Below are 14,973 nucleotides of genomic sequence, written 5' to 3' on the forward strand. Positions count from 1 at the left end.
TTTATGGGTTGACGGGTTTATAGGTTGATGGGTTTATGGGTTGACGGGTTTATGGGTTGACGGGTTTATAGGTTGATGGGTTTATGGGTTGACGGGTCGTCTCAGAGTGGTAAAACAATTCCAGGTCATTTTCAACCATAAATCGTTAATCGATAACCTTCATTAAAAGGTCACTGATCTTCACATGTTCTCAGAGGCAGCAGAGTTTTTCACGCCTGCAGCCATCACAGCGAAGAAAACGTTAGGGAAGAACGATCTGGCAAAAATGGCCATCTTGGGAAGCGAGGGAGCGATTAGCACTTCTTTCCTCTTGTTGTTCAGCGTCCTGACGATCTCAGTGGCAACCTCGTCTGGAGAAACGCCGCCTGGCTTCCTGGTGAACAGCACTGCAGACACAACACAAACCTTCAGTCTCTAACCCCAAACATGGTTTGGTTTCAACCTCTGATTTTACTCACGGGGCCACAGCAGGGACGTCGAGGCCGCCGGCACCGCCGCGGAGCAGCTGATGAAGGTGTGGTTGATGGTGCTGACGGAGATGCCGAACTCCTCCACCTCGGCTCTCAGGCAGTCAAAGAATGCCTGGACTGCATGTTTGGAAGCTGCGTCTGGAAAAAACCTCCTCGAATCACAACCTCCGACCAAAACTGGCAGGTTTTCATGAAACTTTAATTAGGACATAACTGGATTCCCATGCAGACCCGCGACACCCGTTTCTTAAAAGTCTCTGTTGAAACTGAAGCCTTTTGAATAATTGACATTTCCACCTTTAATATGAATTTATCTTCTATTATTCAGCTGAAAAAACGAGTGAATCTATAAGAAGAGAAAAGTCAGAAAGTCAAGCCAACGTTCTGTTGGACCGCCGCTTTGTTCTGGACTCTGTCCTCTAAGTAAGTCATTGTTTAGTTTATTTAATGCATTCTTATACTCTCTGTAATGGTGAGGAAAAATCAGTCATCTTCCACACTGACAACCGACCCCAGAGCATGATGCTGCCACCACCGTGTTTCAAGTCGGCACCATGTTCTGTTGGTGTTGCTTTTTCTACACCAAACCTTGAAAATTGTGACTAATTTTAACAATAGCGTTGTTGATCAGGATATTTGTCACAGTGAGGTTGGAAACAATCTGGAACTTCATGAGGAGCTGAACCTGATTTTCAGAACTGATTATGACGTTGGAATCGGTGAGAAGCAGCTTTATATTTTTCCCAGCTGGCTCATCTTTCTGACTGCCTTATGAAGTAACACTGATTTATTTCAAACTCACACGCGGTGCGGAAAGGCACGGCGATTTTCCCCTGGATGCTGTTGACCAGCAGCAGGTGACCGCTCCTCCTGGAGACCATGGAGGGCAGCACACCTGAAACACACGTCACATCATCATCATCACAGAAATGAAACAAAAATCAAGTTAAACATGTTCCAGTCAGCTACCTTTAGCCAAAGTGATGGGTCCAAAGTAGTTGTTGTCCATGAGGAGCTTGTCCGTCTCCAGAGACAGACTCTGCGCCGGAGCCTTGACCTTCATGCTGCTGTTGAAGATGAGGATGTCCAAGCAGCCGTAGCAGTCCAGAACCTCAGCCACCGCTTCCGCCATGCTGTCCATGTCTCCAAAGTCCAGCAGCACGAGCTTTGGTGGGAAAGTCTGAGGTTGAGGACACAACTCGGCGTTTAGTTTCATGAGCTAAAAAATTCACAATTCAGCTTTTTCTGAGGTCCAGAAAAAATACCTCTACATCCGTTTCTCTGTAGATGAATAGTTTGAAGTTAAGTGTCTATTGTGTATTCACTGAATGTCCACTGACACACAGACTCAACACTTTACCGCCACAATAATATCTGCAGGAATGTCAAACTTCAGAAACATTAGAGAACCTGAAAACAATAAAAGCAGATAAAATCTGACGTCTTCATGTGCATTACTGTGGGAGGCCACCAGAGGGCGCTGTGGGCCTTAGAAAGCTGAATGGAAAACGAGAAGAAAAAGAAAATCTTTAATAATCATTTATCATGAAATGTTATTTGTTTACCAATAATTATTAAAAATATATATTGCATAAGTTAAGTGTTTAAAATGTTATGTTTAAATGGACATACATTAACTGAAGGAGAAATATACTGCTCCATGTTATAGCTACGAAGGCTAATTTCCACCTGTAGTCCCCAAAACATGCAGTAATAATAAAATTCAACATGTAACAAACAACGCAAAACATAAGGACAAATAAAAGTAATCAACAAAATCAAAGAAAACTGTCACCTGAACATTCAAAGACTACTGGGTAAATACTGACAGTTACTTTTAGCACATTTTATGCGAACAATCTTGATTAGAAAGAAGATGCACATTTATCAAGCTAGCTTACCGCAAATGGAAAAGCTGTCCAGAAAAAGTGGACACGACTGCAAACCTCTCTAAGACCCCCTGGCTGATTAAAATCAGAAGTCATGAGGCAGAAATTATGCTAAATGAATGTAAAAGAAAAATGATTGAATAGTGAATAAAAATGAGAAGTATTCTAAAAATTTATTTTATAACTTTCTGTGTAGGTTTCCGTCCAGAAGCTATCTGCAGTTTGAGAATCGCTGTATTACACTCATATTTTTCCCTTTCTTGTTTCTTGCTGATTGTACTTACTACTGTAGGATCCGAAGCGTTTTCCAGTTCATCTGCCAGTTCTTCCAGCTTCTCCCAGCTTTTCCCACAGAGGATCAGCCTGGCTCCTCCTCTGTGAAAAACACCTGCGCACTCTTCGCACAAGAAACAGAAAAAGCTGGAACATTGAAGCCAGCCTTCAAAGACGGGGATGTTTTATGTCCGCCTTACCTTTTCCCAGCCCAGATAAAGCATCCGTTATTACCACCACCTTATTGCGTACGGATGTTTTAGACAGCAGGCTGATAATGGCGCCATAGAGGTAAAAAAATCCAGCGGTTAGCACCACAACGCAGGGAACCACCAGGATGGTGGTGGTCCATGTAGAGTCCATCTCTGGAGGGCTGTCCTGGAAAATTATTTCATTTTACATTAGATATCCAGCAGCCATGTTGACGATCAAGTCACTGAAAATGCTCAAGCAAAAATATGGAAGAAATGTTTCCAATATTTTCAGACAACATGCTTATCGATGCAAACAAACTTGCATCAATCCCTGTGCTAAACTGTGTTGCTTGTTTTTAGCTTAGCATAAAATAAATGACATCAAGGAGAAAAGTTAACATAAACGTCAATTTCAAACCAAAACACTTATGTACTTAAATGAACATATTTCATTAGTTTTTATTTTTATCTTTTACAGAATTTGCTGAAACAATTTGTTTAACCCTTTAAAACCGAACGTGTTTTAAAGGGTTAACTAGCTGTCAGCGTGACGACTGCCAGCTAGTTAGCTTAGCTAATTAGCTAAAATTAAAGAGATGCTTCTTCTTAAACACTGAAATCAACACTGGACCACAAACTTAAAGGCTCACTTTAAAAAAAACTTTCAATTACATATATTTACACTCTTTTTTTACTCTGCACTTTTTAAAAATCAAATCAACAAATGTATATAGTATCAACTAGCTCCCACTTAGCTTATGTTACAGAAAGTGTAGGAGGAATTAATCTCATATCTGCTTGTATGCTAAATACTGAGCAGAAAGACAAAAGGTAGCAGATTTCAAACTAATTCAAAAATACAAATTGAATTAAAACAAATAATGTTTGCAAACCACCATTATTTACATTATACAGTCATGGCAGAAAATATAAAGTAACTACACTCTGTTCAGTGGTTCTCCATATCTGCTGGGTTTTATGCTCTTCAGGTCAGCTTTAAATAACTTAAGATTTTAGGAAAACAGGTATGAAAAACCCCAGAACTAAAAGTGAGTGTACTTTTTTATGTCATGAAAGGTCATTGTAAATAATTGTTATATTATGTGTAAGCATGTGAGCGAATTTTAAATGAAAGATGATTCTGATTTCAGTAGAAACATGGGATGAGATGGATGTTAAAATCGATTTAGTTTCTACTGAGTAGATTCTCATTCCAGTCGTCTCACCGTCTCTGACATATTGGAACTCATCTCACCCTCTACTATCATTTTTCTATGTAACTATGAGCTCTTAAGGTTCTGAAACAAAGACAGAAAACACATTTTAAGCACGATCAAAATGAAAATACTGGCTGTATACAGAATAATACATATTTGTATAAATGTAAAACATCTACAGCATGTAGATATAAATCATATGTTGGTCATGTTGCAACCACAGACTTTATTTTACTTTCTTGCAATTTTATGATTTAAAAAAACACCAAGAACACAGAGCTATTAAGTGGAATAAAAGTGAAACACGACTTTTAGTCCATGTGTTTCATTTAAGCTCCAGCTGTTCAGTGAAGGCTTCAGCTGTTTTTAGAAAAATAATAAACAAACAGCATCATGAAGCCCTTATAAGGTATACAATTTCATTTTAAAAAGAATTCAAATCCAAAAATACTTTATCCCAAAGAGAAATTAAATATTTTATCAAATATTATATGAATTTCTTTAGATAATGCAGACGCTGATGGCTGCAGATATTATCACATCTGCAAAAATACAATAAAACAAACAGAAAAATTCACTGTAAAAACACAAAATCTTACCAAATAGTTTCATCTATTTTTAGTGCTAATTTCTTAGAAAACTTTAACTGAGACAAAACTAACTTTCAAGAAACTTTTCAGCAAGAAATAACAGCTTGTTTTAAGTCAATAATTCCTTAATGCTGATTAAAATGTTTTAGTTCCACTGGCAGATTATTTCACTCAAAACAAGACATTTTTCCCCAGTGAAACTAGAACTTTTCATCAGTATTAAGGAATTATTGACTTAAAACAAGCTGCTCTTGCTGAAAATTTACTTATAAATTAGTTTTATCAAGTAAGATATTTGTACCAAGAGCTAGACGAAGATACTTGGTAAGATCTTGTGTCTTTTCAGTGTTTGAGAGGTGTGAATGCTCTTGCACATACTGCCACAGTGAAACAAATAAAATGATTAATACAAGTGCTCAGACACACAGGACGGCTGTAAACCGTTCAAATATGACCAAAGACTGAAAACTATTCCTGGATCGGAGGGTGACGCAGCGGCAGGCCGGAGTCCCAGAGCCCATCTCACCCTGGAAGTGTTGTTCCACATTTCTCTCATCTAACATGATAAAACCAACAAGCAACATGAAGCATCAGCTGGAAACATGAACATAACCTTTTGATTTGGAGCTATGCTGCCGAGCTCCAGTCGTTTGTCCAAGTTAAGCTCTCTATATATAAACCAGAACTAAAATAGATGCTGAACTTTTCAACGTCACCGAATCCTTCAACAGCTTTATGAGGAGGAAAGAAAGGAGTTTATCTTCTGCTCTGCTTTGTCTTTCTATATTCCTTACATTTAAGCTAAAATGCAGGCACATTTAAAGAGTTTAAATTACGAGTAAGAGAGAGAGTGATCTAGGAGTTATGGGCTCCCACTCACCGTTTCCCAGAGGACTGCAGGTAGTCAGGTCTGATTCGCCTCCTCAGGAGCTGGAGCTGCACGCCTCAGCACGGCTCCTCCAGCACGACAACTGGCCAGCCTTCCACTGCAATACTTTGGGATTTGAGCTCTTTTAATAGCTGCACAGCTGACTGGCTTGTTGACTGGCAGTGACTGATCCCACAGAAGGCCGATTGGATTGTGTTGAAAATCAAAAGTGAATTTACTCACTTGGAGTCTTGACAGATTATTACAACTTTACCAACTCTGGCCCAACCCAAACCGGTTACCGAATTAGTTTGCAAATTAATTAAAGTTCTTAACCTTCAACATGTAATTTAAAGACCCAGCTAGCCACCATTAGCAATACATGATAATAGCAGTGTATTTTTAAGTATTTTAAGATATGAAACATTAAAGGATATCCTCACAAATAGATGTACAACCCTGTGTGTGCCTCTGTAAATGAGATGCAATTTATATACAATATTTCCCATTGCGAACTTTTGTATTTTTTCCGACTTCAAACAGCTTCAAACTTCAGAGAACAAATGGAATGCGCCATCTTTTTTTCCTGCCAGAAATAAGAAGGTTTGAAGCCTTTATTTTGAAGTCCTGACCGGATGTACTTTGCTCTTGTTTATCTCCGCACAGAGGAGTCCTCGGTTTCTCTGCACTGATACAGCAGCGGACAGTTTGTATTTTCTCTCTGTCTTCTCAGAGCAGCGCTATTTTCTCTCCGCAGCAGCTTTTTGTCGACATAATGTCAGATTTCGAGGAGTTTGAGAAACAATTGAGCGAGAACCGACAAGGTTAGTTTATTTATTTATATTTTTAAATTTCTTCCGTCGGCATTTTCTGTCTGTCCCGGTTTTTAAGGCACAAGCTAGCGCCGTTACGGCTGCGCGTGCCGTTAGCTCGCTGATTTTTATGAATGAATAAACCGGCGTGACGACAACTTTATGTTTCTGCGGCTCAGATGGTTCACTGCGTGTCCTGGCAGCGATGAGGCTCAGCTCGGCTTCATGTCACAGACCGCATCCATCATTTACCAGTTCACCTGTGGGGGGAAAGAGGCAGCAGCATCCTCTTACTTTAATATTATGTATTATTACATTTATCTATAACAATTTTTTACATTTCAGCAGCTGTCGGAAGTCCACATCCACTCATATGCATAAATGCCACATTATTTTATTTTTTATTGATTATTTATAAAGGGTTTTTTAACCAGCATGGAAGGATTATACAACAAACTGTAACAGTTTTTATTAAACAACAATTGTTTGTTTGCTCATTTTTAAAATCCACATATGATGGCAATTATTCATTCATATAAATATTTAATTAGCAGGTTTCTGGATGTACTTTATCCAGAGTTGGTCAGAGTAGAAATAAATGTGCTCAAGTAACAGTAAAAAGTAGTTTTCCAAGAAATTACTCCAATAAGAGTAAATATTAAGTCAAAAGTCTTCCTAAGTACTGAGTAGATCATAACATCTGATTTAATGTTTAACCATGTTAAAATATTAGGTTAGCTGGAGATTCTGGTATTTTAAGGACTAAAAAAAATAAAATTATTGTAAATTAAATTCAGGCAAAATAAAAAAAATTTCAACATCAAATTTATTACACTAATTCGTACAATAATACATTACCTATTGGATTGTAAGGTACTTATAATCTGTATATATATTATTTACTTTATCTTACTGTATCTACAGTAAAAAAACAAAGCTTGTGTAAAAATGAGAGGTCTCACTCAAGCCTGTTTTTATTCAGCAAAGTTTCTCAAAGTGGGTCTAGTAGTCAGAAATTTGACTTAAAAGCAGGAATACGTCAAAATAATGTTACTCTAGTAAAAGTAAAACGTACAGTGTGGTAAAACTACTAAAAGTATGTTTGTCCTAAAAATACTACTCAAGTAAATGTTCTTAGTTACCTCTCACCTCTGGTTTAATCCTGACAAACTCTATATTTTGCGACTGTTCAGATAGAATAATTGTGTCGGCTGTCAGCAGGTCGGGTTTTTAAAGATTGGTCAGAAAGCTGCTCAGGGTCCCTGATCCCTGTTTTGTTGTGTTTAATGGAGGATGGTTCTGTGTCCACAGAGAGGGAGAGGGAGCGGCACAGGAAGCGGAGTCGCAGCGGGTCTGCAGGCCGCGGCGACAAGCATCGCAGCTGGAGCAAAGACCGAGGGAGCCGCAGCCGGGACCGGAAGAGCCGGGACCGCCGCAGCTCCTCCAGGGAGCACAAGAAGCACAGGTCAGGCTCGTCCCTCACCGAGAGGAAAACACAACGATACTGGGACACCAGCTGTTACCAACACCGTTTTATATGGTGATTCTCTCCATCTAGCCGCTCACCAAGGAGAACGAGAAAGAAAAAGACATGTAAATACTGGGATGTTCCTCCTCCGGGCTTTGAGCACATCACACCGATGCAATACAAAGCTATGCAAGGTAACCGTACCCTGAGTTCTTTTAGCGTTCTGCTGATTGATTGTCTGTTTCATCTGCTGCATCATCTCCCGTCTGTCCAACGCCGTCTCTCCCCCAGCGGCAGGTCAGATCCCGACCATAGCTCTGCTGGCTACCGCTGCTACCACCGGAGTGGCTGTCGCGCCCGCGCAAGTTCCCATCGTCGGCAGTCAGATGACGAGACAAGCCAGGCGGCTGTACGTCGGGAACATCCCGTTTGGTGTGACGGAGGTGAAGGCTGCACCACGCTGCGCCGTTCCTTAGTCCTGCATCGTTTTTCATCTCATTTTGTGATTCTGCTGCGCAGGAGTCGATGGCAGAGTTCTTCAACGCTCAGATGCGTCTGGCAGGCCTCTCTCAGGCACCCAGCAACCCGGTTCTGGCCGTCCAGATCAATCAGGACAAAAACTTTGCTTTCCTGGAGGTCAGCCTTAAAGATTCCAGTCATTCTTTTGTAAACCTTTGATTTTCCTTCAATAGTTTTTACTGATTTTCATTTTTCTTTAAGAAATATCACATAGAAAGTCTTCCCTCATTAATAATTCATATTACTTTCTGCAAGACTTTGTGATAAACATTTAGAGTGTATTTGGTGCAAACACAACAGGTGCAAACACAACAGGTGCAAACATGCAGCACACGCATGAATAATGCAGCTACAAAACACACAAAAATCAAATGCAACAGAAAAACGCTGCAACCACAGCAAATGGAAGCACATATAGAATGGAAAGAGCAAAAACAAAAAAAACAGCAAATATGAAATGCTGCAAACTCGCTCCACAAAACGAAGTCCTCCAGACCACTAGGGGGAGTCAACCACCAAATCATCTGGGAGCAGACCCTCAGTAAAGACGGGATGTCTAGAAGAAAGATGGAGGAAGAAAGTAAAAGCTGTGTTATTCTTCATGTGTTATAATATTGTAGAGCAGCAGCGTATTTACTAGGTAGTATTACCTACTCCAGACTCCCCCTAGTGGTCTGGAGGACTTCAGTTCTGTTCAGCAAGTTGGAATCACTTTATACTTGATTTTCTTTGCCAATTGCAGTATTTTGTCTTTTCCTTCCTGTGGTTACAGCTTTTTTTAGTTTTGAAGAATTATTCTTCTGCATTTTTTTTAAGTTCAGGATTTATGAAATCCTAAAATTTAAAATCAGAATATTACATGAGACCAATAAAACAAATTAAGAAACATGGGTTCAATAAAAACTGTGTTTAATACCTTCTTAAAAATCTTGTTTAATCTGATAAACAAGACTCATTGGAACGTAGTGAATATAATTTATTAACATAATTTATTAAATAGCATAAACGTCCTGATGCCAGTTTCTGTTCTGTCTCTGTCTCTCTCCTGTAGTTCCGGTCGGTGGACGAGACGACGCAGGCCATGGCCTTTGACGGGATCATCTTCCAGGGTCAGTCGCTGAAGATCCGACGGCCTCATGACTATCGGCCGTTACCTGGAATCTCGGAGCAGCCGGCCTTCCATGTCCCAGGTGTCCGCCTCTCCGCTGCACCCGCCCCGCTCCGCTGGGCGCTCTCTAACTCTCCTGTCCTCCTGATGCGTAGGCGTCGTCTCCACAGTCGTTCCTGACTCGCCTCATAAACTTTTCATCGGAGGCCTTCCTAATTACCTTAACGACGACCAGGTATCTACTGACGGCAGTCTGCACAGCTTCTCTTGTTTTCCTCTCTTTTCTCACGCTGAGCTTCTAGTTGCTCTCAATTGGACATTAATGTCCGCTGAGGCTTCCTGTAGAAACATGGCACCTTTAGTAATGATCATAATGTAGGAATCTGACTGTGGTAGCTCCAACATGATCTACATTCTTGATGTAAAAGAGTCCTAATAACAATCTAATGTTAAGCAAAATGACTTAGGAAAGGTAAGTACATTTTAGCTTTATTATTTATAAACATCATTCATTTCTTCTCAAAGAAAAAGTCCACCTTAATAAAATATAAGCCAAGCTTTGTATCAGGTACTTTAAATTTGCCTTTCTGGATTTTTTCAGTTGTTTGGTGTTTTTTTGCGTTTCGGGCAGCATTGTGTCTGCTCCTTTGGATGGAACGGAAATCTGACAGTTTTATCTGCAGTCAGAGATATTTATCCGATATTACAAAGTGAAGCGTCTGCAGTCTGTGGGAGTTTTTCGTCCAGATGTCGGGTATGAAGCAGGTCTGACTTTCATGACCAGGTCCTGTAAAATGAGTTTTCATCTCCAATCTGCTGAGGATGCCTGGTTGAAACGCTGAAACTTCCCTGAATGACTCCAGAAACGCCTCCAGCTGCAGGAAAACTGAGTGGACTTTTCTTTTGAGTCAGATGTTGTTCAGATGTAGCTGCTACTCTGTGCTCATGCAGCCTGATGTCTGTTATTCTCTTTTTCCTCTTCATTTGCTGAATAATTTCAGTCACTTGCTCTGTGTTGATACTCACAGCTCTTTCATTTTTGTCCCCCCACTTTGTCCCCAGCTAGGGGCCAGTAAGGTCGTTAAGTCTGCGCTCATAGTTTGTTCAGTAGTACTCATCCACTGCTGCCATGCCAACATGTAACTCAAGGCAAGTAAGAATCTCTGGTCCACACTCGGATCCGCAGTGAGCCGCCAGGCTCTCTGTTTCCCATCATGCCTTTGGAGCGCTTAGGATCTGGTTATCTGGGGGGAAACACAGCAGCTCATTAAGGCGAGGTGGTGATTATTAGCAGTGGGGGGCACAAGGGTTTCTGTAAAGGTAAGCTTTGATTGGATGGTTTGTAGCATCTTTACAATAATCACCCTGGTTGTGCTGTAAATACAGAACATTTAATCATTTAAACCCAGTTAGCATAAAACGCTACGTTGGACACTGTTTTTAGCCTCATTAACTGTGAAAGTATTCACACAAACACAGTGTCTGGTGCTCAGAGAAGAGGAAGGGATTCAGTGTTTTTCTGAAAAGTGTGGCTTGCATTTGGATTCAGGGAGCTGAACTCTGATAATCCAAAATAAAATTCCAGGGTCACTTATTTAGGGCTGAAAACTAACATGTTATTTGCCTAAACCTGGAATCTGCAGCCTCTATAAACCAAAGAGTCCAAATGAACAAAACTCATTTAGAGCCAGAGATGTTAAATAACCTTTTTTGAAAAAATAACTTGAATATCTGCTATAGGAAATGTTACTTTATTTCTGTGTTTAGATTTTAAAACAAAGAAAAGCTTAAAACATTAACAAAAAGAGGATTGATACATTTTCTTCTTTGGGAAGTTTCAATAAAAGTTGATGTATAGTTTATTGTGGAGTAGAAAAAAATCTGATCTATTTTTTTTGGTGATTTTAGTTTTTTTAAAAAGAAATAGATAAATTCTAGATGTCTAGATCAAAGAATATTCATGTGTTAGAGTGGCCTAGTCAAAGTCCTGACCTGAATCCAACTGAGAAACTGTATCAGGACTTTAAATTGACATTCACAGATGCTCTCCATGCACTCTGAGCACTGTGCATGCCGCACCTTGCAGTTCAAGAGGGTGGATGTTTTTGCATGTCAGTGATGAGGGATGAAGTTGCAGCCACGCTGTGTTGCAGCCACGCTGTGTTGCAGCCACGCTGTGTTGCAGCGTTGCAGCCAAGCTGTGTTGCAGCCACGCTGTGTTGCAGCGTTGCAGCCACGCTGTGTTGCAGCGTTGCGTTCAGAAGGGTTTCTGCTCTTAGAGCGACTCTGGCTGCTGTTTGCAGGTGAAGGAGCTGCTGACGTCGTTCGGGCCGCTCAAAGCCTTCAACCTGGTGAAGGACAGCGCCACATCGCTGTCCAAAGGTTACGCCTTCTGCGAATACGTCGACATCAGTGCCACCGACCAGGTAAATGCTCTGCTGCATCCAACTGCATCAGCAGGCGGTTGGATGTGTCGGTTGAAGTTGTGCTTGTTTTTGTTCAGGCGGTCGCCGGGCTCAACGGAATGCAGCTGGGCGACAAAAAGCTCATCGTCCAGAGGGCCAGCGTGGGCGCCAAAAACGCTAATCCTGTGAGTTTGAGATGCGATGTATGACTCTAAAATGAGCCAAATATGAATTAGGTCAGGGGTTTTCAACAGTGGGAGAGCGACAACTTTAAATGATCAAATCTGTTCATTATGTCTCTGTTATGTGTAACATTAAGATTAATAATAATTACATCAGGACTTGGTTTTTGCAATGGGATGTTGCTGACAGCAAACTAGGATGAACAGGCAAAACAATAAATTTGCTCTAAAGTACCAAAAATGTGTTGAATAGATAAAATATCAAATAAATACAAAGAGACAAGATTATGCCAACAACACAAACAATCTTAAACAATCAGTTTGATCCTCCGGCCCCTTTAAAACTTATTTTAATTTAAATTTTTATTTACATTTAAAACTTCATGCAAATGAGATTTTAAATTAATTACAAATTAATTTGTTCAATAAATGATTAATTACATGTTATGCAACAAATAAAAAGTTATTCCTCAAAATTTAATTCAGGACTCTGTTAGCATAAACTTGCAGAGTCAGTTTATGCTAACAGATACTTAGAGAAGTGACTAATGTTCTTAGTCACTTCTCTAAGTATCTGTTAGCATAAACTGAAAATAATCTCAGGCATCACAGTCACTTCACTGAGAATATTACAAGCATTAACATTTCAAAATATGTTAAAAAATACCATGAAATAAATAAATGGGTTAATGGCAGTTTAGCCGAATTGTTAAGAACTCTTAAGACATTAGTCAAAAATAATCTCCTGTCCTATTTCAAGATCCTTAATAGTTTCATAGATAAACTTATCAAAATAATTAAAATTCATGATGGAGTTCTGTTCTGCAAACACAGAAATCATAAAAGAAACAAGGATGAATAATTACATAAACTTGGTTAAACGTTCATGTTTTTTCCTTGTGTCAGGCCCCACTTGAAGAGCTCTGGCGCCCCTCATTGGGTCGCGCCTCTCACTTTGAAAAGCTCTGTGTTAACTCATTGTCCGTCTGCAGACCTCCATCATCGAGACGCCGGTGACGCTGCAGGTGCCGGGGCTGCAGCGGCTGCAGAACTCCGGCCTGCCCACTGAGGTGCTGTGCCTTCTCAACATGGTGATGCCGGAGGAGCTGGTGGACGACGACGACTACGAGGAGATCCTGGAGGACATCCGCGAGGAGTGCTGCAAGTACGGCAGCGTCCGCTCCATCGAGATCCCGCGGCCCGTCGACGGCGTGGAAGTCCCCGGCTGTGGAAAGGTTCGCTCTGAGACTCTTGGACCGGTTGAACTCGCATGTAGAAAAGATTAAGCTTTTACAGACACACCTGAGCTGAAGTGATACTTGGCTCATTGCTGCCATCTTGTGCGTTAATGTGGAAAAACTTCTACATCTTCAACTCACAAGCCATGTTTCCCTCAGCGTTTTTTATCCACATTTTGAAGAAGCGCCTCAGAAACGATTAATGGAAAAACAGATTTCCTAATCAGTTTCTTTTTGTGACATTTTAAAAGTTTGCTCAAAAATTTCAACTAGATGGAAACATGACTGCCAGCATGTATTTAGCAACTGCATGGTTTGTATCAGAACAGGGTAAGAAGTTGCATAACGGTTCTGATCCGTTCCTCTGCTCCTTTCCTCCAGATCTTTGTAGAGTACGTTTCTCCTGCAGACTGTCAGAAAGCCATGCAGGCCCTGACCGGCCGTAAGTTTGCTAACCGAGTGGTGGTGACCAAATACTACGACCCGGACATGTACCACCGACACGAGTTCTGATCCACCACCGACACGAGTTCTGATCCACCAGACCGCCGGTCGGCCCGCTTCCTGTTCCTCCTCTGGAGGGAAGCTGGAAAACCGTCACTGTGTCATCGACCTCTAAACCCGGAGCGCCACAGAGTCCAGGACCTCAGATTAATTCATCCAGATTAAACACAGCGTGGCGTTTCCAGGGAATCTGGATCAATCTGGGATTACAGACAGGAAAGTTTTAAGTCTGGAAAACAAAATCAGAAAAAGTTTGGAAATTATATTTTTCAAGACATTTTCCATTCTGTCCGTCCTGCTGTCTATTTCCTTCCCAATTTTCCTTTATTGTGTCAAATATTTCTCATTTCTTTACTCACATCCTTCATCCCTTCCCAATTTTCTTCCTTCCTTTTTTCCACCAACCCATCCATCCATCCATCCATCCAACCATCCACCCATCCATCCATCCATCCATCCATCCATCCATCCATCCTGACCATTCTAGAAATATCATAAAAAAAATTGTGAACTTTTGTATTTATAATGTGAATCTGGATAAAAATGAGAATTCTGGGAATTTGATCCTGGAAAAGTCCTGATGATGATGATGGTGATGATGATGATGATGATGATAATGGTGATGATGATGATGATGATGGTGATGATGATGATAATGGTGGTGATGATGGTGATGATGATGATGGTGATGATGATGATGGTGATGATGATGATGGTGATGATGATGGTAATAATGGTGATGATGATGATGATGGTGATGATGATGATAATGGTGGTGATGATGGTGATGATGATGATGGTGATGATGATGGTGATAATGGTGATGATGATGGTAATAATGGTGATGATGATGATGATGGTGATGATGATGATAATGGTGGTGATGATGGTGATGATGATGATGGTGATAATGGTGATGATGATGATGGTGATGATGATGATAATGGTGGTGATAATGGTGATGATGATGATGATCATGATGATGGTGATAATGGTGATGATGATGATGGTGATGATGATGATGGTGATAATGGTGATGATGATGGTGATGATGATGATGATGGTGATAATGGTGATGATGATGATGGTGATAATGGTGATAATGGTGGTGATAATGGTGATGATGATGATGATGGTGATAATGGTGATGATGATGATGATGATGATGATGATAATGGTGGTGATAATGGTGATGATGATGATGATGGTGATAATGGTGATGATGATGATGATGAT

General features: G+C 40.5%; 2 protein-coding genes across 4 annotated transcripts; one reads left to right on the forward strand and one right to left on the reverse strand.

Annotated features, from left to right (window-relative positions):
- On the reverse strand, positions 1 to 5,682 carry dhrs7ca (dehydrogenase/reductase (SDR family) member 7Ca). 3 transcript variants are annotated; one of them, XM_016661695.1, is made up of 8 exons: positions 5,514 to 5,682; positions 4,053 to 4,124; positions 2,833 to 3,010; positions 2,644 to 2,756; positions 1,440 to 1,650; positions 1,273 to 1,365; positions 459 to 608; positions 1 to 386 (listed from the first exon to the last, which is right to left on the reverse strand). In XM_016661695.1, the coding sequence occupies exons 2-8, from the start codon at positions 4,092 to 4,094 to the stop codon at positions 181 to 183; spliced, it is 993 nt and encodes a 330-aa protein (XP_016517181.1). In that variant the 5' UTR covers positions 4,095 to 4,124; positions 5,514 to 5,682; the 3' UTR covers positions 1 to 180. The 3 variants fall into 3 exon arrangements, with proteins under 3 accessions (XP_016517181.1, XP_016517182.1, XP_007573894.1); XM_016661696.1 differs by lacking the exon at positions 5,514 to 5,682 and adding an exon at positions 4,935 to 5,009; XM_007573832.2 differs by lacking the exon at positions 4,053 to 4,124.
- Positions 5,683 to 6,141: 459 nt separating this feature from the next.
- On the forward strand, positions 6,142 to 14,153 carry LOC103153053 (splicing factor U2AF 65 kDa subunit-like). The gene is made up of 11 exons (XM_007573833.2): positions 6,142 to 6,325; positions 7,625 to 7,778; positions 7,872 to 7,975; positions 8,073 to 8,224; positions 8,301 to 8,417; positions 9,352 to 9,490; positions 9,564 to 9,643; positions 11,712 to 11,834; positions 11,912 to 11,998; positions 12,988 to 13,230; positions 13,615 to 14,153. Exons 1-11 carry the CDS (start codon positions 6,277 to 6,279, stop codon positions 13,744 to 13,746), a joined length of 1,380 nt encoding a protein of 459 aa, XP_007573895.1. The 5' UTR covers positions 6,142 to 6,276; the 3' UTR covers positions 13,747 to 14,153.
- Positions 14,154 to 14,973: the final 820 nt, after the last annotated feature.

Source organism: Poecilia formosa, unplaced genomic scaffold (genome assembly GCF_000485575.1).
Source record: "Poecilia formosa unplaced genomic scaffold, Poecilia_formosa-5.1.2 Scaffold339, whole genome shotgun sequence".
NCBI classification, from domain to species: Eukaryota; Metazoa; Chordata; class Actinopteri; order Cyprinodontiformes; family Poeciliidae; genus Poecilia; species Poecilia formosa.

Bases quoted from the DNA above. Each gene is read 5' to 3' on its own strand.
- LOC103153053 (XM_007573833.2), top strand. From the start codon at position 6,277: ATGTCAGATTTCGAGGAGTTTGAGAAACAATTGAGCGAGAACCGACAA. The intron at 9,491-9,563 runs GTGTCCGCCTCT...CCTGATGCGTAG, and splicing joins GCCGGCCTTCCATGTCCCAG to GCGTCGTCTCCACAGTCGTT. The intron at 13,231-13,614 runs GTTCGCTCTGAG...CCTTTCCTCCAG, and splicing joins AAGTCCCCGGCTGTGGAAAG to ATCTTTGTAGAGTACGTTTC.
- dhrs7ca (XM_016661695.1), bottom strand. From the start codon at position 4,094: ATGATAGTAGAGGGTGAGATGAGTTCCAATATGTCAGAGACG. The intron at 3,011-4,052 runs GTGAGACGACTG...ATAATTTTCCAG, and splicing joins GTTCCAATATGTCAGAGACG to GACAGCCCTCCAGAGATGGA. The intron at 1,651-2,643 runs GTAAGTACAATC...CCTCAACCTCAG, and splicing joins ACGCTTCGGATCCTACAGTA to ACTTTCCCACCAAAGCTCGT.